Source organism: Carex rostrata, chromosome 7 (assembly GCF_964058835.1).
Source record: "Carex rostrata chromosome 7, lpCarRost1.2, whole genome shotgun sequence".
NCBI classification, from domain to species: Eukaryota; Viridiplantae; Streptophyta; class Magnoliopsida; order Poales; family Cyperaceae; genus Carex; species Carex rostrata.
In genome coordinates, this window is record NC_135924.1 from 12,179,634 (window position 1) to 12,202,978 (window position 23,345).

At 30.8% G+C, this 23,345-nt stretch overlaps 2 protein-coding genes across 2 annotated transcripts; both read right to left on the reverse strand.

The window, feature by feature from the left end:
• Positions 1–4,600: 4,600 nt before the first annotated feature.
• LOC144557159 (putative disease resistance RPP8-like protein 2) lies at positions 4,601–13,709 on the reverse strand. Its single transcript, XM_078305688.1, has 2 exons — positions 13,477–13,709; positions 4,601–5,927 (listed from the first exon to the last, which is right to left on the reverse strand). The coding sequence occupies exons 1-2, from the start codon at positions 13,707–13,709 to the stop codon at positions 4,601–4,603; spliced, it is 1,560 nt and encodes a 519-aa protein (XP_078161814.1).
• Positions 5,788–15,888, reverse strand: LOC144556885 (putative disease resistance protein At1g50180). The gene is made up of 4 exons (XM_078305372.1): positions 15,099–15,888; positions 14,426–14,713; positions 13,477–13,972; positions 5,788–5,927 (listed from the first exon to the last, which is right to left on the reverse strand). Exons 1-3 carry the CDS (start codon positions 15,716–15,718, stop codon positions 13,798–13,800), a joined length of 1,083 nt encoding a protein of 360 aa, XP_078161498.1. The 5' UTR covers positions 15,719–15,888; the 3' UTR covers positions 5,788–5,927; positions 13,477–13,797.
• Positions 15,889–23,345: the final 7,457 nt, after the last annotated feature.

Sequence of the window (23,345 nt, forward strand, 5' to 3'; positions counted from 1 at the left end):
TCTAAATTTGTATATATTAGTCTTGCTCAAAACTCCTTTCCCTAAAAGAAGAACAAGTAAAATTATTTTAATTGGCCCTCAAGATATAGGAGTTTGCTTTAACTAATTTACACTATTTTTATCAGATGGTTAATGATGCCCTTACAAAAAAATCTAACTCCAAGATAGCATAATAATGAAATTAAAGAGAGGAATCAAATGCCTTCATTTGGTCTCTCCATTATTTTATATTAAAACTATGTAAATACTTCAAAAACTAAACCTCAAAAATCAAAATAATATTGCAAGATGTGGTCTGATCAATCAGTTTTACTACTTGCACACAAATGACGACATTTCAATTCTATTTTCATAGGCATCAAGAGTTTGTCAAAAACTACTATTGTAAACAGTTTCTTGAAGTCAAGAATTTCTTGAAGTCAAATTTTCAATTCTTGATTCTCATCAATCCAAGTTAAAAATGCTTGATTTTTTATGTGCTTGTAGAATAAACAATATAGACCAAATCTAATTTTTTATTATGTCAATTTGTGTTCTTGAAATTTTTCCACTGAGAATTTAACAAGGAAAAATTATCAAGAATGGAAAACTTGAATCCTCAACAAATAATGAATAAGTGAAGCATTAAACCAAAGTTGTAAATAACAGTATGCGGTAGTCAGACAGACAGAGTACCACCAAGTGATTAATCGGGAATAATCAGGAATAATTGACCATAATCGGAATTAATCGACCAATTAGTCCGAAAAATTTATGACGGTTTAGTTACCGCCAACGATTAATCGGCCTAAACGGGCATTTTTTTCAACACTGATTAAACAAATGTTGCCGAAATTTTTATTAGTGTCCAAAAAAAATATTAAATTTCAAAATCTACACCTTATTTGACAAGATTTCGAAAACTGCCCAAACCACATACTTATTTCCCAGTTTTAGGCCAAATAACCACATAAAATGTTATATTTTTTTGTATTGAAATATTATAACTATTTTATATATTTCTTGAAAATAGATGGAATACTGTATAATTTGATTTATTAGAAAAACTGTGACAAATCACTCGGATCAACATTTTTCAGGCCAGATTTTTCGCAGCTGTAAGAAAAAATTAAAATATTTCTTTGTGTTATTAAAAAAAAATGTTTTGAATTTGAATTATTGATCACGGTTCAAAAGTCACTTCTAGGTAAATTCAGCAAATATTCTAATCTTTTTATTTTTGAAAAAAAAAACTTTAAGTTATTTAATATCTTTGTCAGTCTTGTCAGATGTTTTTTTTTGTTTTTTCTAAAATAAAAGGATTACAATATTTTATTTATTTACCTGGAAGTGATTTTTGAATCGGAATCAATAACTCATATTCAAAAATTCAATTTAAAAAATATTGATTCGGGTTATTTGTCGTAGTCTTTGTAATAAATCAAATTACATTGTATTCCATCTATTTTCAAAGAAATATATAAAATATTTCTAATATTTCAATATAAAAAATAAATAAATAATAACATCTTATGTTTAAAAAAAATTAGAACCAGGAATTTAATTTCTGGTTTCGCAAACCAGAATTTTTTTTCCTAGTTTCAGAATGCCTAGAACCAGAAACCTTCTTTACGGAGAGTTTGTATGAAACCGGCAATTTAATCTCTGATTTGGACAGATTTCAAAATTGCTTAGCTTTGGGGATAGATATTTATTAATTTTGGATATTAATAAAAATTTCAGCTAATGTTGCAAGGACGTACAAGAAGAGATAAATAGATAATAGAAGCTCAAATAGGAAAAAAGAAAGATGAACCTTCTTTGACTGATCATCAGACTCCGTTCTCTGGCGCTTGTTGCTTTGCTTTCCTGGCGGAACCTTCTTTGACTGATCGTCGTAATCCATTCTCTGGCTTGGAAGAACCTTCTCTGACTGATAGCTAGACTCCACTCTCTGGCGCTCGTCGTCGCTTTCTCTTCTTGACAAAACCTGAGGATACAATCTTCTGAGAAGAGAGATTTTTCAAATCACTCCAAAGTCGATTCCACAATATGAAATTCCATTTCAAGGGTTAACTATGTATAATAATTATTGAGCCCAATATGCCAGCGAGAAAATCGTTTCAATCCGGGCCCACTAATTATAGCCTTTACACCAATTTTTTTTATAAACCATAATTAGAAAATTGATTTTTACTAAACCAACATTATATATTTTTTTACAATAACCACAAAGATCGAACAGCCAATTCGGTCCCATATTTTTGTTTTTTTGAGACCGAATTGACTATTCGGTCCCCACTTTTTTTTTTGCATATTTTCGTGGACGCAGCCACATAAAATTAGAGAAAAGGCTGGACCAAATAGCCAATTCGGTCCCTTGTGGTTTCAGATTTTTTGTGGCCGCATGTTGGAAAAATTGTGATTTAGGTTTTTGTTTAGTGTAATTTAGGTTGTTGTACTGTAATTATTAATTGTATAATTTTTTAGTTTGCATGTAAAATAATTTACCGACATTTTTATTAGTATCCAACATAAAATACAAATTATCAAATTTAAAATACATATATTGAACAATCATAGATAATTTCAATGATCTTTGAATAATAAATGAAACTGTAATCCATTAAAAAAATAAGCAAACGCACACAATAATTAGTAAATGTATTTTAAAGTTATCAATGTTTAGAGAGCATGGGCTCGTCATCAATGTTTTGGCAATGAAACATCGATGCACTTCTGCTGTTGTTAAGTCGGGCATAAAGCATCAGTGTGTTATCAGTGATTTTGCACGGAAGCATCGTTTTTTTTTTTTTACTTTAAACAACCATAACTTTAGCCAGGAAAGTCAAATTTGTGCGTATGATCCCAATTCGGAAGGGGGACAAGACAGATCTGGATTTTGCCTCGTGGATCATCCCCGGTAATTCGACGGAATCAGAATTGCAAAAAAAGTCGTTTAGTGCCTCAAAAATTCAGTTCAAGTTTTCTATCAACGGTAGACATACAACGACCAGTATTTTATTTAGTATAATTTAGGTTTTTGTAGTGTAATTATTAATTGTGAATGATTTTTTTAGTGTAATTTAAGTTTATGTAATGTAACTATTAATTGTAGAATTATTTAGTTTGCAAGTAATTTAACTCTTTGCATATAGTATTAATCAATTGTTGAATGATTTAATGTTTTTAGTGTAATTTAGACATTTGTAGTGTAACTATAGAATAATGTTGAGTAATAGAATGAATGTTAATATTTAATTGGATTTGCATGTTAATATATTTTTGGAGGAAGAAGAAGGGTACTTAAAAAAAAAAATACATCGGACCGAAATGCCAATTCGGTCCCAGCTGAAAAAAAAAAAAATACATGGGACCGAATTGGCATTTCGGTCCCAAAAAAAATTCGCATTTACACCAGCAGCTGCACCGTATAGTGAAAAAATATGTGAAATAAGTGGGGACCGAATAGTTAAATCGGTCCAAAAAAAAATGCGAGACCAAATTGGATTTTCGGTCTCTTTGTTGATGTTTTTGTAAAAAATAAAAATAATCATGTTGGTTTGATAAAAATCAATTTCTTAATTATGGTTTATAAAAAAAAGATTCCCTTTACACAGCCAATTCTCAGCGAGCAGAAACAAATTTCTAAAAAATAACAAAAGGCTACGAAATTTAAGAAAAAGAAATTCGTCGGATTAAGATGTCAGCGTACATTTGACATTTTGTGAAGTTATTATTACACAAGAGCGATAAGAAATTATCATAAGTTTTTTCTATTATTAATAATATGTATTCGTATATTGCAACATAAATATATTATAAGAGAAAAAAAATATTTTAAAAAATTATTAAAAATAATAATTATTCAACAATTATGAATAATATTAAAATAGAGTGGTTCTAAATTTAAATTATAAATAAAAAGTCAAGTAGTATAATAAAATTTAATGAAAATAACGTTTTAATAGTAATTATATTATACATCTCGTATTTACCAGAGGGAAAACAAAAATTCACGTGTCGTGTAAAGGCTATAATTTAGTGGGCCCGGGCTAAAACAATTTTATGTATGTGTTTGACAATATATATAGTTAAAGATAGATTTAAGTGAAGATATAAAAAAATTAATTATTTGATTTAAGTTTTTTTTAATGTAATTTGAATTTTTTTTATATAATATAAAATGATAAGTATTTAGTTAAATGATCATAAAATTCTCAGTTAGTAAATAGTTGACTCCATAAGAAAACAAAAAAGTTATTTAATTAAATTATATATGTTTAGTATGATGAAATGGGGTAGTTATTATTTAGCAGTAATTTTTTTATTGCACCAAAAACAAAAAAAATAATATGTAAACATAAAAAAATGAGGGAAATATATTCGACAGGTCAGGTACATAGTCAAATATATGTTTCTAACTGTGTGAAGAAAAATTAGTAAATTACTAATGCAGGTCATATAAAAGTAAAAATTAAAAGAACAACTTATGGAACGTGTCGTACAAGCTGAAATTATAGTACGTATCAATTGAAGCAGTACATAACACCAAAAAGTATACAAGTTCAAATAAAATGTTATAAGAAGCAAGCCAACTATAATTAATAAATAAATGAACTCACCAATTATTATTGATTATTTCTACAGAGGGAATATGTTTTATTTTCCATTGGTCTTCTCCTTCCAGCCTTGATTTGAACTCATTCGAACAATGTATAATTAACTCTTGAAGGTTGACTAGATATTGCAAGTCAGGAACTATCTTCATCATCGAGTAACCCCACAGCTCGAGTTGGTTGAGCATGGGCATAGCACCCTCCTCTATTTTCCATTCCTCCAAATAACGTACATCAAGTCTCAATTGTTGCAAGCGACCAAAACCTCCCCTGGAGCAGATCATTTGTTTCCCATCAGCTGCTTGCATGGATGCATTATATATACGGAGTACCTTGAGGTTTGGCAACTTCTCTAGTTGGGGCATCGGGTCTTCCTCTAAAGCAAACAACCCACCCCATGAAGTAAGTGATAGCTTAACAAGATGTGGTGGGAACAGGGTACAATCATCAACTTCTTTCCTGGGCCATTTGCACATCACTAGGCTAAATGAGTGCAAATTGTTGTGGTTTCTGAATGCAGAAATGCAATCTGGAAATGTCATTTGCACGTTGCGGGTCATTTCTAAATGCAGAGAACCCAGATGATTTAGGTTGCTTAACAACATGATCAATGGTTCCCCTGCAACATCTTCAGGTATAACAATCCCCAACTTACGAATATTGGGAAAGTTAGGTAGCTCTGCAACCCAGCCTTGCCTGGCTCTCACTCCTTTTAAGGTCAGTAAACTTTGCAAATCTGCTGCTGATGGTGGTCCCTCTGGAGCTACTTGACATAAAAAACAGCAGGTGAACTTGATATGCCTCAACTGTTTATTACCCCAAAAGGACTGAGGAAACTTGTGTGCCCCGATTTGTTTTTTACAAAACCATGTACACACCGTTTGAAGATTCTTCATATAAGTTAAAGGAGATCTTTTAAAAAACCTACAAGGGGGATGCTTGCGGCAATACGAAGTCGAATAAGTAGTACATTGAAACGCGAAGTACTTCAAGCCCTTCAACTTCAAATAGTTTGTCTCATGTAAAGGTTTGTTTTCTTCTTTGGTAATGTGTAAAACTCGTAGCGCTCTAAACCTATTGAAATCTGGTTCATCTGCGAAACTTATCAAAGAGCGAAGGTTTGTGGAAGCTTGTTCTATCATCTTATCACCGTGAAGTGCAGCACGACGTGCACTTGTTCTACAACTCAAGTTGGTGTCATTCTTCAAGACCACCATCAGAAAATTATTCTCCTTGGCCTTTCGTATGGCCAGGTCCCGTAGGAGATCATGGGTATGACAATACTTGATTTTACCTATCCAAGATCTCCTTGAGAGTTGCACCATGCACCTGTTAGTTACCACGAAAGTTGAATTGAATTGGATCATTCATTTAATTAAATCCTAATTGCAGAAATTAAATTGAACTTATGCAGCGAATAATTCTGTTAATATTAGTTCTTTCTTTTATTGTTAATAATAGTTTTTATTGACCATAATTATAATTTATTGACTTACTTTTCGTTAGTGATAATTCCTAAGAATCATCCGAAATTTTTAAATATACCATACTTTCAAAAAAAAAACCAAACAACCACAACTTCTGAAAATTTCGATTTTTGACATGGCCGCATCCCCTAGGTGCGGCCACCTCTTTTCGGGCCGCATCTAGGGGATGCAGCCACCCTTTTTTTTTCCATTCAAATTGAACTGCACGAAGAAGAGAAAAAAGCCAAAAAAAAAAAAAAAAAAAGGTGGCCGCATCCCCTAGATGCGGCCCGCAGAAAAGTGGCCGCATTTTGGGAATGCGGCTATGTCAAAATTCGAAATTTTGAGAGAAAGTGATGGTTTGGTTTTTTTTTTTTTTGTATAATGGTATATTTAAAAATTTCGGAAGAATCATATTCGATCGTTACATGATTCGGAAATTGCAATTAGACATTTTCATTTAAATTATACCTTCGCTAAGTTTTTGACTGGATATTATTAATTTAGAAAATTTAATTTTGTAATTTAATTCAAGGTACAATAAGATCATCATCTTTGGAAAGAAATCGATTAATATTGTGCCTAAAAAAAACTGATGTTAAATAAAGAGCAATAAAAGCAGTGTTGTAATGTTGTAAATTTTGTAGTTTAGAATATAATATTAAAAAATTAAATAATTATTACCTTGTAATTAAGTTATATTTTATTTAAAGGTTGTAAATTTATCTTTAAACATCAAAACAGTTTGAAGGATTTCATTGATGGAAAAGAAGAATGAAATTACTAGTAAATATTTACTAATTGGATTCTTTGTAATAAAAATAAATTTCGGGCTATCGGAAAAAATCTTCCAGGGACATCGGTGAAGAATAGCCATGAAATAAGCTAATACAATCTATGAAAGGATAAAAATAGCCATTAAACTCCCAAGATTACTTCCACTTTTGGTATTTAATTGATTTTAGATTTCAAGGGTTTTCTTTAAAGGGGAATTGAAATCTGACTTCTAAATGGATATTCTCTAGATTAATTAACTAAAAAGAAAAATTAGTACTCACCGCTGTACAGAGAAAAAAAATACTAATTGAAGTATGACATAATAGTAAAAATTTGACTTATGTCAAAACAAGAAATTAAATAAGTTTGAATTTACTATGTTATAAATTAATTATAACGTTTGATATACTTAAAAAAAAAAGGGCTGGAATCTCAAAGAATTATTAGAACTGGGATAGGAAGATTACAAGAAAAATAAAAGAATCACAAAAACTAATTCAAAAATAAAGCAATTTTAAAATGAATTAAACTTCTGGAACTTAGAAAATAAAAAAAAAGTTTGAAAATATTAAAACAAAATTAAGAAAATAGAAATCATTAGTAACATGGGGAATCTTGTTTAAGAGCGACAATTAAGCTCGTCGGAGATTATTGTGAGAGCGGTAATTTAAAATTTTAATTTGGTTAAAGGAATTTGATTGAACACCTTATGATTATTGTTATTAATTGCAAAATGGAAGGGATTTAATCATTTCACAACATTAAAAAATTTTGGGGGTGAATATGTTCATTGAAATATGGTCCTTGTACCATTAAAGGATTAGGAGTTGGCTACGGTGCTACATGTAGCATAGAGGATTTTGTGCAACGACTCAATATTTAAGTTTTCAAAATCTTAATGGTCGATCTGAACCGTTCAACATGATCTCCATATGAATATGTACTTGCAAACCAAATTTTACATTTTTTAGAAATTTTTTACTATTTATTTAGATATGTAGAAAATCACTTGATTGGAATGGTACAGAATTTTCAGATCATTGGTGACATGAGAAAAAAAGAAATATAAAGCATGAACGTGAAGTAAAACATTCGCTTTACTTCACGTTCATATCTTCAATTTTAAAGTTCAAAACGTCGATCCAAACCGTTCAAGTTGATCTCCATACTAAATTGTGCTTGGAGACCAAATTTTATATTTTTTGGAAATTTTTTACTATTTCTTTAGAATTTTTGAAAATCACTGTTTTTGATGGTCTAGAATTTTCTGAAAAGCAGTGATTTTCAAAAATTCTAAAGAAATAGTAAAAAATTTCCAAAAAATATAAAATTTGGTCTCCAAGCACAATTTAGTATGGAGATCAACTTGAACGGTTTGGATCGACGTTTTGAACTTTAAAATTGAAGATATAAACGTGAAGTAAAACATTCGCTTTACTTCGCGAAGCACCGTAGCCCAACTCTATATATATATATATATAGAGAGAGAGAGAGAGAGAGAGGGGATCCACTTACATCTTTTTTTAGTGACACCAAATTATACCCTATATTTTTAAAATTCAAATAGTCGATCCAAACTATTCAACATGGTGAATATATTAAAATGTGCTTACAGATCAAATTTTACATTTTTTTTGAATTTTTTTAATATTTATTAAGATGGATACAAAAATTCAATGGTCTGAAAATAACGATTTTGTAAAATACTTAATAAATAGTAAAAAAATTGAAAAAAAAATGCAAAATTTGATCTACAATCACATTTTAATATATCAATCATGTTAAATAGTTTGGATCGACTATTTATAATTTAAAAACTTTGAAAATGTAGAGTGTAATTCGGTGTCACCAAAAAATGGTGTCAGTGGATCCCTCCTCATCAGTGGCGAGGCCAAAATTTGAGTTAGGGGTAGGCAGAAATCAAATTCATTTTTTTTAAACGGGTTCGGGTTCAAAACACTTTCTAAATTACAAATGACATATTGGTACATATTCTAAATTACAGATTCTTATTTGTATTTGTATTGCCCAAATGAAGCTAAAATATTCTCTATTCTTATTTGTATTTGTATCTTATTACAGATTCTTATTTGTCAGCTAGTCTAATAGTAGAGAGTAGACAATAACAATCTTGGGAAAAAGTAAAACAATTATAGGAAAAAGTAAACAAAATTCTAATAGAAAGGCGGAGGTTTTTTTTGGGACTGATATTCTCTCTGGGCTGAATTATAGTATATTAGTATGGAAATAAGATTATTTTCCAGGAGTATACAAACCCAACAAAAGAATTTGATTCAAAAAAAAAAAAAAAACATAGGGGTAGGCAAATGCCTACCGCTGTACAGTGCTAGCCTCGCCACTGCTCCTCATACATATAGATATATAGAGAGAGAGAGAGTTGGGCTACGATGCTATGCGTATATAGTGTCGTTCTGTGCTATACGTTTTTTAACCATCTGATAAACTTTTAGATCAGTGCAAGAAAAAGTCCCTCCGTTAGTTTTTTTTTTTTTTTAAAAATTGGAAGTCCCTCTGTTAGTACTTTTTCCTCAAATTAAAAACAGAGAGACCAGTCCTTCACCGCCAGCTACTCGGCACCCCGCTCTCAAGTCCCCTTGTGTCCCTTGCTTCCTGTCCGTCGATTCCATCCCTCACCACTATCGCTCGCCCCACCCTGCTAGCCGCTCTTCTCCCTCTAGACAAATTCCTAACTTGTACCAACGACTCCAAAAAGACTTGTTCAGAAAAATTTGAGAGATAGGGAATCAGATAGAGAAATGAGTTCTTGCCTGATCCAAGAAGATCAAGATAAATCTTGATTCAAGTATAGTGACGATAGCTTTAGAACAAATGAGAACAAATGAGAGATCGTGATCAGAGACTTTTCATTATTTTTCTTCTATTTCATAGAACTTGTTGATTCAAACCAAGAGAGAATGCTAACGGAGAGTCCGTAGTACACTTTTTTAATGTTTTATGTCTCAGTTAGACCCATCCAGACAGGGGCGGAAGATAGTGCATTTGAAAAGTGGCTGAGTAAACCCTAACATTCCAAACTTTTTTAACTAGCATTTACAAATTTTACTAAAGTTTATATTTTGAATGCTTCAGCCACCCCTGTTATGATACAGAAAATTTAAAGAGTTCATATGTAAAAGTAACATCAATTTTTAATTGGTTTGGGATGGTTTCATGTGACCCGTGACCAAAGTCAAAAGTTGTTTAATATTATATAATATAGTCTATCATTCGTTTTGGGATGGTTTTGCCAGATCCATCAAAGTGATTTAATATTATAATATAGAAAGTCACAAGTTAAAATTGGAAAAAGACAACATGCACTCGGAACCGAAAAAACAATAAATTATTGTTAGTTTAGAAGAACAAAAAAAGCTTTTCTAAAAATAGAAAGCAAAGAAAGTAGTTTCTCCGGTTAGAAAAAAAAAAATCAAAATAAGAACGATAAAATTAACGCTCTATTAATAATCATTCTATATATTTCGAAAATAGTAAATTAATTTCTGAAGTTAAAAAATTTCAAAAGAAGAAAGATAAAATTAGTGTTCTCATTTACGGGTTTTCTATATATTTCGACGTCTATATGCTTAATTAAAATTTTAGCTCAGATGAGATTATTGTCGAATTTTATCTTTTAGCAAAGCGTAGGTCTAAATTAAAAAAAATATAAAAAAAATATGATGTTTGAATATACTATGTTTTTTTTTTTGTTAAACATGTCATTTATTGGTGTTTGTTAATTATTGTAAGTTTTCTAAAATCAAATAGTGAAAAATCATATTATTTTAGTCAGTTAGCCTCCCCTATACTCAAAGTTGTGTTCCGCCCCTGCATCCAGAGATCTAGTTTTGCACGAATCTCAAAGTCAATCTGACAGTTGAAAAGTCTTAGCACAACACGACACTATATATGCATACCACTATAGCCTAACTCTCTCTTTCTCTCTCTCTATATATATATAGAGAGAGAGAGAGGAGGGTTAAAATGCACTATCTTTTTGTGCTCCTAATGTGCACCCTCACCTCATATTTTCATTTTCAAAGTTTAAATAGTTGATTCGAACCTTCCAACGTATTCTTCATATTAAAATGTGTTTGGAGATCAAATTTTACATTTTTTGGAAAAATTTTACTATTTTTCAGAATTTTTGAAAATCATCACTTTTCTGAATTTTTTTTATTATTGTTTAGTTTAATCAAAAATTCTGAAAAAAATACTAAAAATTTCAAAAAATATAAAATTTGGTCTCCAAGCACATTTTAATATGAAGAACACGTTGGAAGGTTCGAATCAACTATTTGAACTTTGAAAATGAAAATATATGAGGTGAGGGTGCACATTAGGAGCACAAAAAGATGGTGCATTTTAACCCTCCTCATATATATAGAGAGAGAGACAGAGAGAGAGAGAGAGATGGTCTACGGTACATTGCAATATATAGCCTTCCTTGTACATTGCACTATAAATCACGTTATTCAAAGTTCAAATAACCGATTCAAACCATTCATCTTGTTGTCCATATTAATATGTGTTTGGAGACCAAATTTTACATTTTTTTGGAATTTTTTTACTATTTTTTTAGATTTATTGAAAATCGCTATTTTTTATGGTCCAGATTTGTCTGAAAACAACGATTTTCAATAAATCTAAAAACATAGTAAAAAAAATTCCAAAAAATGTAAAATTTGGTCTTCAAACACATTAATATGGACAATAAGATGAAGAGTTTGGATCGGTTATTTGGACTTTGAATCACGTAATTTATAGTGCAATGTACCATAACCCATCTCTCTCTCTCTCTTTTGAAAATCTTCGCAGAAGTTGCGAAGTCGTGAGGGGGAATCGAACTCTCGACCTTTGCGTACAACAACTCTAGGACTTTTTCCTAGCCAATTGTGCTACCTCCCCTTTCTCCTCTCTCTCTCTCTCTCTCTCTATATATATATATATATATATATATATATAGAGAGAGAGAGAGAGAGAGAGAGAGTTAGGCTTGGGTGCTATGGATAGCATAGTGGCCTCTATGCTACGGCTCAATATTCGAGTTTTCAAAATCCAAACGGTCGATCCGAACCGTTCATCTTATTCTCCATATTAATATCTGCTTGGAGACCAAATTTTACATTTTTCTGAATTTTTTTACTATTTATTAAGTATTTTACAAAATTGTTGATCCAACGGTAGCTGCACAAAACAGTAAAACCGTTGGATTAGCAATTTTCAAAGTGGCTTAATAAATAGTAAAAAAATTCAGAAAATTATAAAATTTGGTCTCCAAGCAGATATTAATATGGAGAATAAGATGAATGGTTCGGATCGACCGTTTGGATTTTGAAAACTCGAATATTGAGCCGTAGCATAGAGGCCACTATGTTATCCATAGCACCCAAGCCTAACTCTCTCTCTCTCTCTCTCTCTCTCTCTATATATATATATATATATATATATATATATATAGAGAGAGAGAGAGAGAGAGAGAGGGGAGAAAGGGGAGGTAGCACAATTGGCTAGGAAAAAGTCCTAGAGTTGTTGTACCCAAAGGTCGAGAGTTCAATTCCCCCTCACGACTTCGCAACTTCTGCGAAGATTTTCAAGAGAGAGAGAGAGAGAGAGAGAGAGAGAGATGGGTTATGGTACATTGCACTATAAATTACGTGATTCAAAGTCCAAATAACCGATCCAAACTCTTCATCTTATTGTCCATATTAATATGTGTTTGGAGACCAAATTTTACATTTTTTGGAATTTTTTTTACTATGTTTTTAGATTTATTGAAAATCGTTGTTTTCAGACAAATCTGGACCATAAAAAATAGCGATTTTCAATAAATCTAAAAAAATAGTAAAAAAATTCCAAAAAAATGTAAAATTTGGTCTCCAAACACATATTAATATGTTTTCGGTAGCACTTCGGCCGAAGTACTACCGGTCCAAATTTCAAATTTAAAAAGTCGATCTGAACTGTTCATCTTGTTCTCCATATTAATATGTGCTAGGAGACCAAATTTTATATTTTTCTGAATTTTTTTACTATATATTAAGTCACTTTGAAAATCGCTGATCCAATGGTGGCTTAACAAAACAGTGCTACTGTTGGATCAGCGATTTTCAAAGTGGCTTAATAAATAGTAAAAAAATTCAGAAAAATGTAAAATTTGGTCTCCAAGCACATATTAATATGGAGAACAAGATGAATGGTTCAGATCGACTTTTTGGATTATGAAATTTTAAATTTGGACCGGTAGCACTTCGGTCCATATGCTACCGAAACCATATTAGTCAATCTCTCTCTCTATATATATATTTATATATCGAATTTTTATTTGATATTACTGTGATTAACTAACTCGTGAATTTATTGATATGCTTTTCAAAGCATTATTATAAATAAGAGGATATTGTAATTGCATGTTCCTTCGGTTGCCAAATTTATAATTTACCAAAAGTAATATAGAGATAGACATGAAAATTGTTGGGCAAAATTGCATTTTCAATATCATAATGTGAATTTGATGCTTAGAATAAAAAACTATCCATGTCTATTAAAAAGAAACTGGAAAGACTATATGTACCTGCAGTTGACAAGATAATTTAATGATAATAAATATAAAGTACCTTTCCACAAGTTCCTCCAAATAGCTTTCAGCAATGTCCTCCAATGATTTTATCCCCTCTTGTCGTATAAATCCTTCTGCAATCCATAATTGAATCAGAGTTGTTGCTTTGATTTGATAGTCCTCAGGAAAAACACCAAAATACATGAAGCAAGGTTTGAGAGCAATTGGTAGATCCTCATAACTGGTGGATATAACACCCGTGAAGATGCTACCATCAGTCTGCCAATCCATTTTTTGCATCACCTCATCCCATGTAATGTGATCAGGATTTTTTCTTGATAAGATTCCGCCAACAACTACCAATGCTAGAGGCCATCCATTACATTTTTTTGGTAAATTGAGTTACTATGGGAAGTACTTCATTGGGACATTCTTTGGCAAAACGATTAGGAAAAACCTTCTTCAGTAATAGATGTTTGTTTTCATCTTCATTTAAGGGCTCTATCTTGTGTGGGATAGATATAATGTCGGCCTCTTCAGCGAGGTTAATGAACCTGATATTAATCAATACACAAATCAGAAGAAGCATATTTTATGAGAAGGAATCACTTGGCAATGGTTATTTTGACAATCTTAACAATAGTTAATTCTTTTTTTATAAAAATGATGCCAAATTGAAAATTTTAAAGATAAATTTATAGATATATTAATTAAGGGACATATAGATAGTCTAACAACCATATTTTATGTAATTCAAATTATTGTTTGAAAATACATCGATCAAGGGCCGTTAATTTCATACCATGACATTTTAAGTTATTTGATTTATGGTAGAACATACATCAAATCTTATCATATTTATATGTATTATAGGTGGATAATATAGATCATGTCATTCTTATTGGATTTCAAATTTAAGATTGTCAATATAAAGAATTGTTAAATCTTCCCTTGAGTAATTAATGTAACACTATTTTTTTTTTACAATAAAAGAAATGCAAACAAACCTGGTAGTAATTAATACTCGACTTCCATTATTAGCATTAGGAAGAGCAGCTTGAAGTTGGGTCCAAATATTATTGCTTGACCATAAATCATCCAATACAACTAGATATTTTTTCTCTCTCAAGGAGTTGTTAAGCTCTATAAGGAAATAATCTTCTCTCTTATTCTGCCTCTCCGAGTCATCTACCTTTCGAATCTTCTCTAGCATCGTCATCAAAATATCAATTAGCTTGTATTGTTGTGAAATAGTTAACCACATGGAAATGCCAAAGTGACGTTTAACTTCATCACTGTAAAATGCATCAAATAAATTAATTAGATGATTTGTATACAACATACTTATACATACAAGTTGGAAATAAACACAAATTAAGATTTTACCAAACTACAAAGCTTTCAACACTGATAGTTAAATAATTAAATTTATTGTTTTACAATAGTTATAATTATTGAATTGTTTAATATTAAAAAAGAGAGCATGTTAGAAGTAATATCACACATTTAATTTGCGACGATTTGTCCCTCCCTATACAATTATTTTTATAGTAAACAACCATTTTAGTTTATAACATTATTCTCTTCAGGGAAAAAGTTACCAAATTAAAAATTAAACTATTTATCATATGACACATGTTTTAAAACAATGAATTTGCTATGTTATTCAGCAGTAGTTACCTTTTGTACGCCTCTTTTGCAAGTGTAGTTTTTCCTGATCCACCGGCCCCAACAATTGAGATCACAGCTCGCCTTGTATCTTTTGGATCAATGAGTTGGTTGACAATTGTTTTCTTTTCTTTGTCGAAGCCGACAACCTCCATTTCATCTATGTCAGGATTAAAGAACGGCCTTATAGGCTGCTCGACAGAGGCCCCACTACTAGCTTCTTCAAGATCTAATCCGTACTTTTCTTTGTTATCTTTGATTTCACTGAGCCTCTTCTGTATGTTGTCGATCTCACTACCAACTTTGTGTTCGGAAATTAGTTTCATGGGCATCTTGCCTATCCTTTTGAGTTTGTTGCAAAGGCCTTCCCGTTTACCTCCTCCAACCTCAACCAAAAACTTCTCCAATACATCTTCAATTAAATACCCAGCCTCCTGAATCTCATTCACCCATGTTTTTACCCTTTCATTTTTGTGGTGTTTTGCGTCTGCATCTTTCAAGAAAGATTGGATCCAAGTGAGGTCGCGTTGAACCTGCTCGACCTTGGCACGTACCCCATAGAGAAAGAGTGCTTCCTGAACAACCGCATCGGCCAGCTTGCCAAGAACAAGGTTCACGATAGTCTCAGCCATCTTTTTAATTTGTAAAAAACGGTTACTGAGTAGTTAACGATAAAGGTTATTGAGTAGTTAACGATAGTGTGGCCTTTAAGTATGACAATAGAGTATATATAGGTATGAGAGCAAAAGAATGAGTAATTATCGTTCATTACTCAGTATGCTTTTTATACTTATTAAAGAGATTGATTCTTTTCTTAGGTGGTTCCATGTTGATATCTCTTTTTATACAAATTAAAGAGATTGATTCTTTTTTTTCTTTTTATATATTTCCCTATCAACCTTTATATCCTATGTCTTATTTTCTTTCTTTAATTTGTTTTTGGCACATAATTGGTAGATAAGTGATCTGTGTTGGGTAAAGAATCAATCTTTCATGCATTAGTGTTTCTAATACATTAAAAAAAGTATCAACCTTTTACAGATATCCAAAACACACCTCTACATGCTATGAATATTATTTTTTATTTGCACATACTATGAACAGAAGGAAGCAACGCATGCTTAATTGCAACACGCCATGATCTTGATTAATTCAATTTGAATCCACATTAGAGTTTTTAACAAAAACATCACTTGTCACAAGTTTTATTAAAATGTATATCTTTAATTAAATCAGTGGAAGAGTTAGTTGTTACAAGCTCGGCCCAAAAAAAAAAGAATCTAAATTACGATACATAATGCATTTAGGAAATTTCAGTATTTCACAATATTTGAATAGATGACTCTAGAATGACTTGGGAATTTATAAAAACAATAGTTTACGATACTGAATGCATTCATAAAATATGTATAGAGTATTGCTAAATTTTTAAAAACAAAGATATATTATTAATTGTTAACATTTATTTAAAATGGAGATGGAACAAAAATGATTCAGCAGACCTGAATTCTTCACTCGGTTCAAATTTGATTAAACTCAGAATTTCTATTATATTGCTACCGAATACATACAAAATATTTTAAGGACTAGGTTCCTCCACAAATATTATTTTTTTGTTATAGACGACATAATTTGTAATTCCTTTATTATATAATAATAATGATATTTGAATTTATTTATGTTATCCTTTCTTTTTCTTTATGTGAAAGGCATCGCCTGCCTTTACCTTTATTTTCAAGTGCTACAAGGGAACCTTCAACATGCACCACTTATATTAATTAGCTTCCATTTAGGTTCACTATGGAAACTTTTTTCTATTGTCTGGGAATCAAATTTTAGAGATAAGGAATAAATCATGAATAGACTTAAGCAACCTCTTCATATTGGTAAAGCCAATCAATCGATCTCTTGTTCGTGAAGCTAATTTTTTTTTCCTTTTTTTTATGTTGGGGAATCTCTCTTTCTTTCCCTTCTTTATTTCCTCTTTTTCTTCAAGTGGATCCACTGTTATGCTGATTTAAACCGTCGGGGACTTGAGTGTGAAAGAATTAAAGAACAGAAGGTCTAATTTGCAATATTACTGGGATTAAACTAGACCTTTGGTTAAAGTGTAAACAAGATTTAGATACCATCTAATTAGAAGAGGAAAAATATTGGATTCATGCATACATCTAGATAAAAATAGTTAAAGGAGGGAGATAACAATACCAAATATTATCATACAATTGCCTCTCATAGATCAAAGAAAAACCAAATCACTCAACTAGACTGAAACTAGATTTCATGGTGGTGGAACAGGGGAACCTATCTGTTTCACGGTGCAAAGCTCCCCATCACTTTCTCAGGTTCTTGTGTTGTAAATTATAGCTTCAATCAATGTGAGTTATATATGAACATATTTTTTTTTATTATCTTAGTTATGAAGTTTTAATTCTGATTCTCAATTAAAATGAACTAATTATTTTATGTTGCCATATATCTATCAATTGGAGAACCGGAGAACAGACATATTTAGATGAGATGACTCGCTCAGACTTGGATGAGTAGCTAGCTCGGTCCATGTTGCCTTAGATGATGCAGAAAAATATCAGCACATTGCTCTGGTACCCGGCCACAGGATACAAGATCTCCAATGCATATGTAAGTATAAATTTGATAAAATTAGATAAAATTTTCTTTTGGATATGTAAGTAACTAAAAATGTAGTCGGACATCCACACATATCTCGAATAAATATATGCGCATCGATCCCATCTTGCTCTATTTGACATTTTCAGGTATTTCAAGTAAGAGAGGATTTTTTAAAAAGAAACCTTCTAAGATAATTTATTGAACACTGCACATGGAGTGGTTAGAATCAGTGTTGCAAATAACGGTATGAGATTATTGGACGGACCGGATACCGCAAAGCGATAATCAGTAATTTGTCCAATTATTCAGAATTATACGGACAATTTAACATTTTAACGAAATTTATGTATATAATATCATAATTTATAAAATAATTTATTTAACTCATTAAACTTATCAAATAAACTTAATTTAACTTAGTTCTATTATTATAATATGACACTATGCTTATTTTTTCTTACCGTGTAAGCACTTTACATGTGTAAGTAACACATTTATTTAATGAAAAACAATTCAAGAATTAAACTTTTACAAATACTAATAACATATTATTTGAAAGAAATCAAACATTCCAATATAAAATCACTAAATTTAGTTTATAATAACAACTTAGTTTCATCAATGAACATATTGTGCTAATTGAAAAAATTATATCAGTAAGTAAGAAAAATATATGGTATATAAATAACAGAAGAATTAATCAATTTCAAAGAAAATAAGAAGAAAAAATATATATATAAAATATTGGATGTATGTCTAAGCACAAATAAAACTATAATATACACTGGAATAAATTGAAATAAACAGGAATAAATGGACGATTAAAAAGTAAAATGGCCAATTAAGTGGAAAAAACGGCCAATTAATTATTTTCATCCACAAACAGGCACCGCCGTTAACGATTAAACGACTGTTAAGATCGTTTTTTACAGCACTGGTTAGAAGAGGATGAGAGGATCCGCCACGATCTTGCTTTATTTGACATTTCAAAAATAATACAATAAGTAATTTTTTTTGTGCAATCTGGATATATTCTATTCAAATGAAGACTAACATTACTCAAAAATACAAATGTGCAAATTTTAAAATTTTGAATCCAATGCACACACTACAGATATATAAGAATTTAGATTATGTATTTAAATTAAATTAATCAAGGATTTATTTTGTAAAATAGACAACGGAACCACATGACATGTTAATCTTATTCTTTCTTTTTCTTTATGTGAAAGGCATCGCATGCCTTTGTCTTTATTTTTAAGTGCTAGAAGGGTTCCACCACTTATATTAGCTTCCATTTGGGTTCACTAGAGAAACTTTTTTCTATTATGTCTGGGAATCAAATTTTAGAGATAAGGAATAAATCATGAATAGACTTAAGACCTCTTCATACTGGTAAAGTCAATCAATCTCTTGTTCGTGAAGCTAATTTTTATTTCCTTATTTTTTATGTTGGGGAATCTCTCTTTCTTTGCCTTCTTTATTTCCTCTTTTTCTTCAAGTGGTTCCTTCATTATTTCCTCTTTTTCTTTAAGTGGATCCACTGTTATGCTGATTTAAACTGTCGGGGACTTGAGTGTGAAAGAATTAAAGAATAGAAGGTCTAATTTGCAATATTACTAGGATTAAACTAGACCTTTGGTTAAAAAGTATAAACAGGATTTAGATACCATCTACTTAGAAGAGGAAAAATATTGGATTCATAGATCTAGATAAAAATAGTTTGAGGAAGGAGATAACAATACGAAATATTTTCATACAATTGCCTCTCATAGATCAAAGAAAAACAAAATCGATAACTCAACTAGAAATAGATGGTCAGAGCCCACCACTAACATGACCACCATACGACACCATATCTCTGATTTTTATAAGAAACTTTTAGGAATCCCTGGAGTAACATGTGCTCATTTAGATACACAATTTTGGGATGAAAGTGATAAACTAACTCCATAGTGTGGGAAAAATGGCACGGCGGAGCCGGCTCCGTCACATAATGGCATGGCACGTGTTACTGTTCCGTGTTGTGACTCACGTGTCACGTGCCGTGACCACCGCTTGATGTTTTGGTCACGGTATGACATGCGAAAGATCCGATCACAGCACGGCATGACACGTAATCACACGAGTCACGTGTAATAAGGACATTAGGTCTTAATCAAATGGTGAATCTTGAAGAAACTAACTTAAATTATGAAAAAATAGTTAAACGTGAGAAACATGACTAATTACGTTTGAACACGGCACGTAAATAGTCACAGCTTGACTCACGTGCCGTGACCACCCCTTAACATTTTGATCACGGCACGGCACGTTTTTTCCACTCTAGCTACTAACTCCCATAGAACAACAATCTTTAGAACTCTCTTTCACATTAGATGAGCTTAAAATTTCTGTCTTTGTTTGTGAACCCTGGCCCCGATGAATTTACTTTCAAATTCTACCAATATTTCTGGGAATTGATTTTATATTGTTTTTCAAGAAAAGTGACAATTGATTTTATATTGTTTTATTGGATTTGCTCTTGATTGATTGGGTATGCTTATTAATTTTGTCCTTCGATATGCACCACCTAACGAGTAATGGAGTACAACCTGATACCCACAATTAGGTTTAAAAAATAAATAAAACAATGAATGATGGAGTTATATATTAGAAAATTAAGCATACCTATTCTCTGCATTCTTTCACACCTATCGAAGGGAATCCGAATTATTTTAAAATTGAATGATATCAATATGAAGAACAAAAGGAGCAAAATTTAGTGTCCATTCATTCAACTTTAACCGAATCAATCAATGGCAAATCCAATAAAAGAAACTAAAATCAATTGACTCTTTTCCTTACAAAAAAAAACACTATATTATACAATATTTTAGATAAATAATATAAATACATTTAGTTTACTCATGTACTTTTTTGTATTAATCTATTAATTTTCCTCATGACGTATGAGAAAAATAAAAAATAAATAACAATTCAATTTTTCCAAAAGAAAAATGAATTATTTTGGATAAGTATTATGTAAATTTAAAAAAAATTAAAACATTCATGTCAACTGCAATAGTAATGTACAAATCCAATGAATTTTACAAACCAATATACATCAAATCTACCTCATTTTTTCTAGGACAACTAATGAGAAGATACCAGTGGTTGCTTCATTTTACGTAAATATGCCTTACACATGCATAACGCGCGAGTAGATAAGAAATTAACTAAAAAAACATCGTTTTAGAGAAATCTCCTTTCCAAATGAATTATTTTACCATCAACAATGTTCTTTTGCAGTTTCAACATTGGTGCCTTTGGTTGCTAAATCTATAAAGCACAAACATAAAACATAAATCAGTTGTTTAGTACTGATACTTGCATATAGTGTGCACCAAATGCAAAAATGAACCAAAAATTATATCTTAGATAAACCTATTAAAAAAGTCATCATTCAAGTGTTTGGATAATTCTAAACGTTTATCCTTTTATTACAAAAATGTTTATCAGTTTTTTAATTGTATGCATGATATGAATCAGATAATTGTGGTGCTATTTCAGATAACCGGCCTAAAATTAATAATTTATGCTTCTTTTATAGTAAATGAAACTGGGGGTCAAAAACATATAAGAACATGCTACTCAAAAACCATGTTCGCTTCAGTACCATACTGTTATGGTACAAAATCATTTGCATAGGTGCTTTTTATATTTGTAAGCTAAATCAATTGGTACTGATATTTGAATCTGCATATGCACTCGTCTCTCCCCATTAAGAGAATGCTAAGAATGGTGCATCACAATATGCTGTACTTCCAACAAGAAGAAAAATTAATATGAAGTAGAAATGGAAGTAGAGGAAGAAGTTATTCCTAAAAAAAAAAAAAACAAGGGCATCGGGACAATGTGACTGGAGATGATGTAATTCGTTGTAATGAAACTGAGGCTCTATAAACATAGGGGGTTCTAATACCTCATGTTTTATATTTTTATTTTAAATATTCAAATTGTCGATCCGAACCGCTCAACATGATATCCATACTAAATTCAGAGAACAAACAGAGAATTAGGTCATGAAGCAATCAGTAATTTTCATCAAAATTAAAGCACATCGTATATTTTATAGCAATTACTAGTTAAGTTAATATGATACATACTAGTAATGTCAAACTGGTATAATAATTTGAAATAAAATCCACATCAAGAGTACTTGCTACGGTTTTCATTTATATTTCATGGAAAGGATCTGATGGTATTAAGACGATAAATTAGGAAAATGATGGATATTTAAAATATTTAAGATTCACACCAACACTTGATGGTATTAAGACAATAACTTAAGGAAAAGGGATGGATCGATAATTAAAATAAGATTCACACCAACACTATGAACCAGCTAGAAAATAAACTAATATGTAATGTTTATCTCTAGTACAACTTCCACAACACTGAAAGCTCTTATTGTAACTGTATATAATTCCCTCAAACCCCCATTTTTCTGTGAATCTCAATTTTAGAATACAATGTTGAAACCTAAAATATTTGGGAATATATCTAAGGAATTTACACCATTAATTTTTTTAAAATTGGTTGACTAAATGCTCTAAACCGTAATTTCTTGAAATTCATAAAAAAAAAATGGGCAGTGATTTTCATGAAATCAAATTTATGGTAATATTCTGCATAAAAAATCATTTTTTTTTATATAAAGACTCAAAAAAATCTTCAAACAGTTGATTTATTATGAATTTATCAAGGTCTGGAGGTAAATAAGGGTGCAATTTGGGGAATAGCTAACAAAAATCAATAATAATTCCTGTGAGTGCAATCTGGAGCCGAAAACCTGTCACCAAACAATAAGGGTCCAACATTGCAGCGGCACAGAGAAAATTTGCGCTGGTGTCAAACACAAAATGTTTTAGACAGACTTGGTTGAAAGACTTTGAGCTACACCACATACCCTTGAATTCAAAATCCCTCAGCGCCACGGCCCATTGGATCCGCTTAAAGCTTTAGACCCTGTTTGGAGGACAACAAACCGTTCGGATGGTTGTTTTTATAGTATGAGATTGAATTATTTTTTTCCATCTTTATTCTCATTTCTTTAGAAATATGTGCGAAATAAAATATTAGGTCATACCAAACAATTTTTTTCTTATGATTTCTTGTTTTATCTCTCTCTCCTTAAGTTTTTCAAATAATATGTTGAATGCATTAATTAGAGCTCAACGTCAGAAAAATTGTTCTTGTTTTTATACTTACATCTAAATATCATAGAAATTACTATGATATAAAATTAATTTATTATTTTTTGTAATTTATAATAAAATTCGTTGAGTTTAAAATCATAATATTTTTTTGCCATTAATTTAATATCAATAAAATTTATTTACTCGGCTAATGAAGGAGACAATTTTAATTTAAAATAAAATTCGAATTAATTCAGTATAAAGTCAAGCGGTCAAAAAACGTTCAAAAAATGAATGTACTAAAATTAATTTATTAACCTTCTAATTTTGACCACTTGACTTTATACTAAATTAATTCGAATGTTTAAAAATTTCACATGTAGATGCATCACACATAAGATAGGCGGGTTTCAACCGTTCGGATTCGTCATTTGAAATCGATTTGATG

Excerpts from the sequence above, each read along its gene's own strand:
- LOC144557159 (XM_078305688.1), bottom strand. The coding sequence starts at position 13,709 with ATGGATTGGCAGACTGATGGTAGCATCTTCACGGGTGTTATATCCACC. Across the intron at positions 5,928-13,476 it reads TTGGAGGAACTTGTGGAAAG|GTGCATGGTGCAACTCTCAA; the intron begins GTACTTTATATT and ends GGTAACTAACAG.
- LOC144556885 (XM_078305372.1), bottom strand. The coding sequence starts at position 15,718 with ATGGCTGAGACTATCGTGAACCTTGTTCTTGGCAAGCTGGCCGATGCG. Across the intron at positions 14,714-15,098 it reads GCAAAAGAGGCGTACAAAAG|TGATGAAGTTAAACGTCACT; the intron begins GTAACTACTGCT and ends TGCATTTTACAG. Across the intron at positions 13,973-14,425 it reads CGAGTATTAATTACTACCAG|GTTCATTAACCTCGCTGAAG; the intron begins GTTTGTTTGCAT and ends GATTAATATCAG.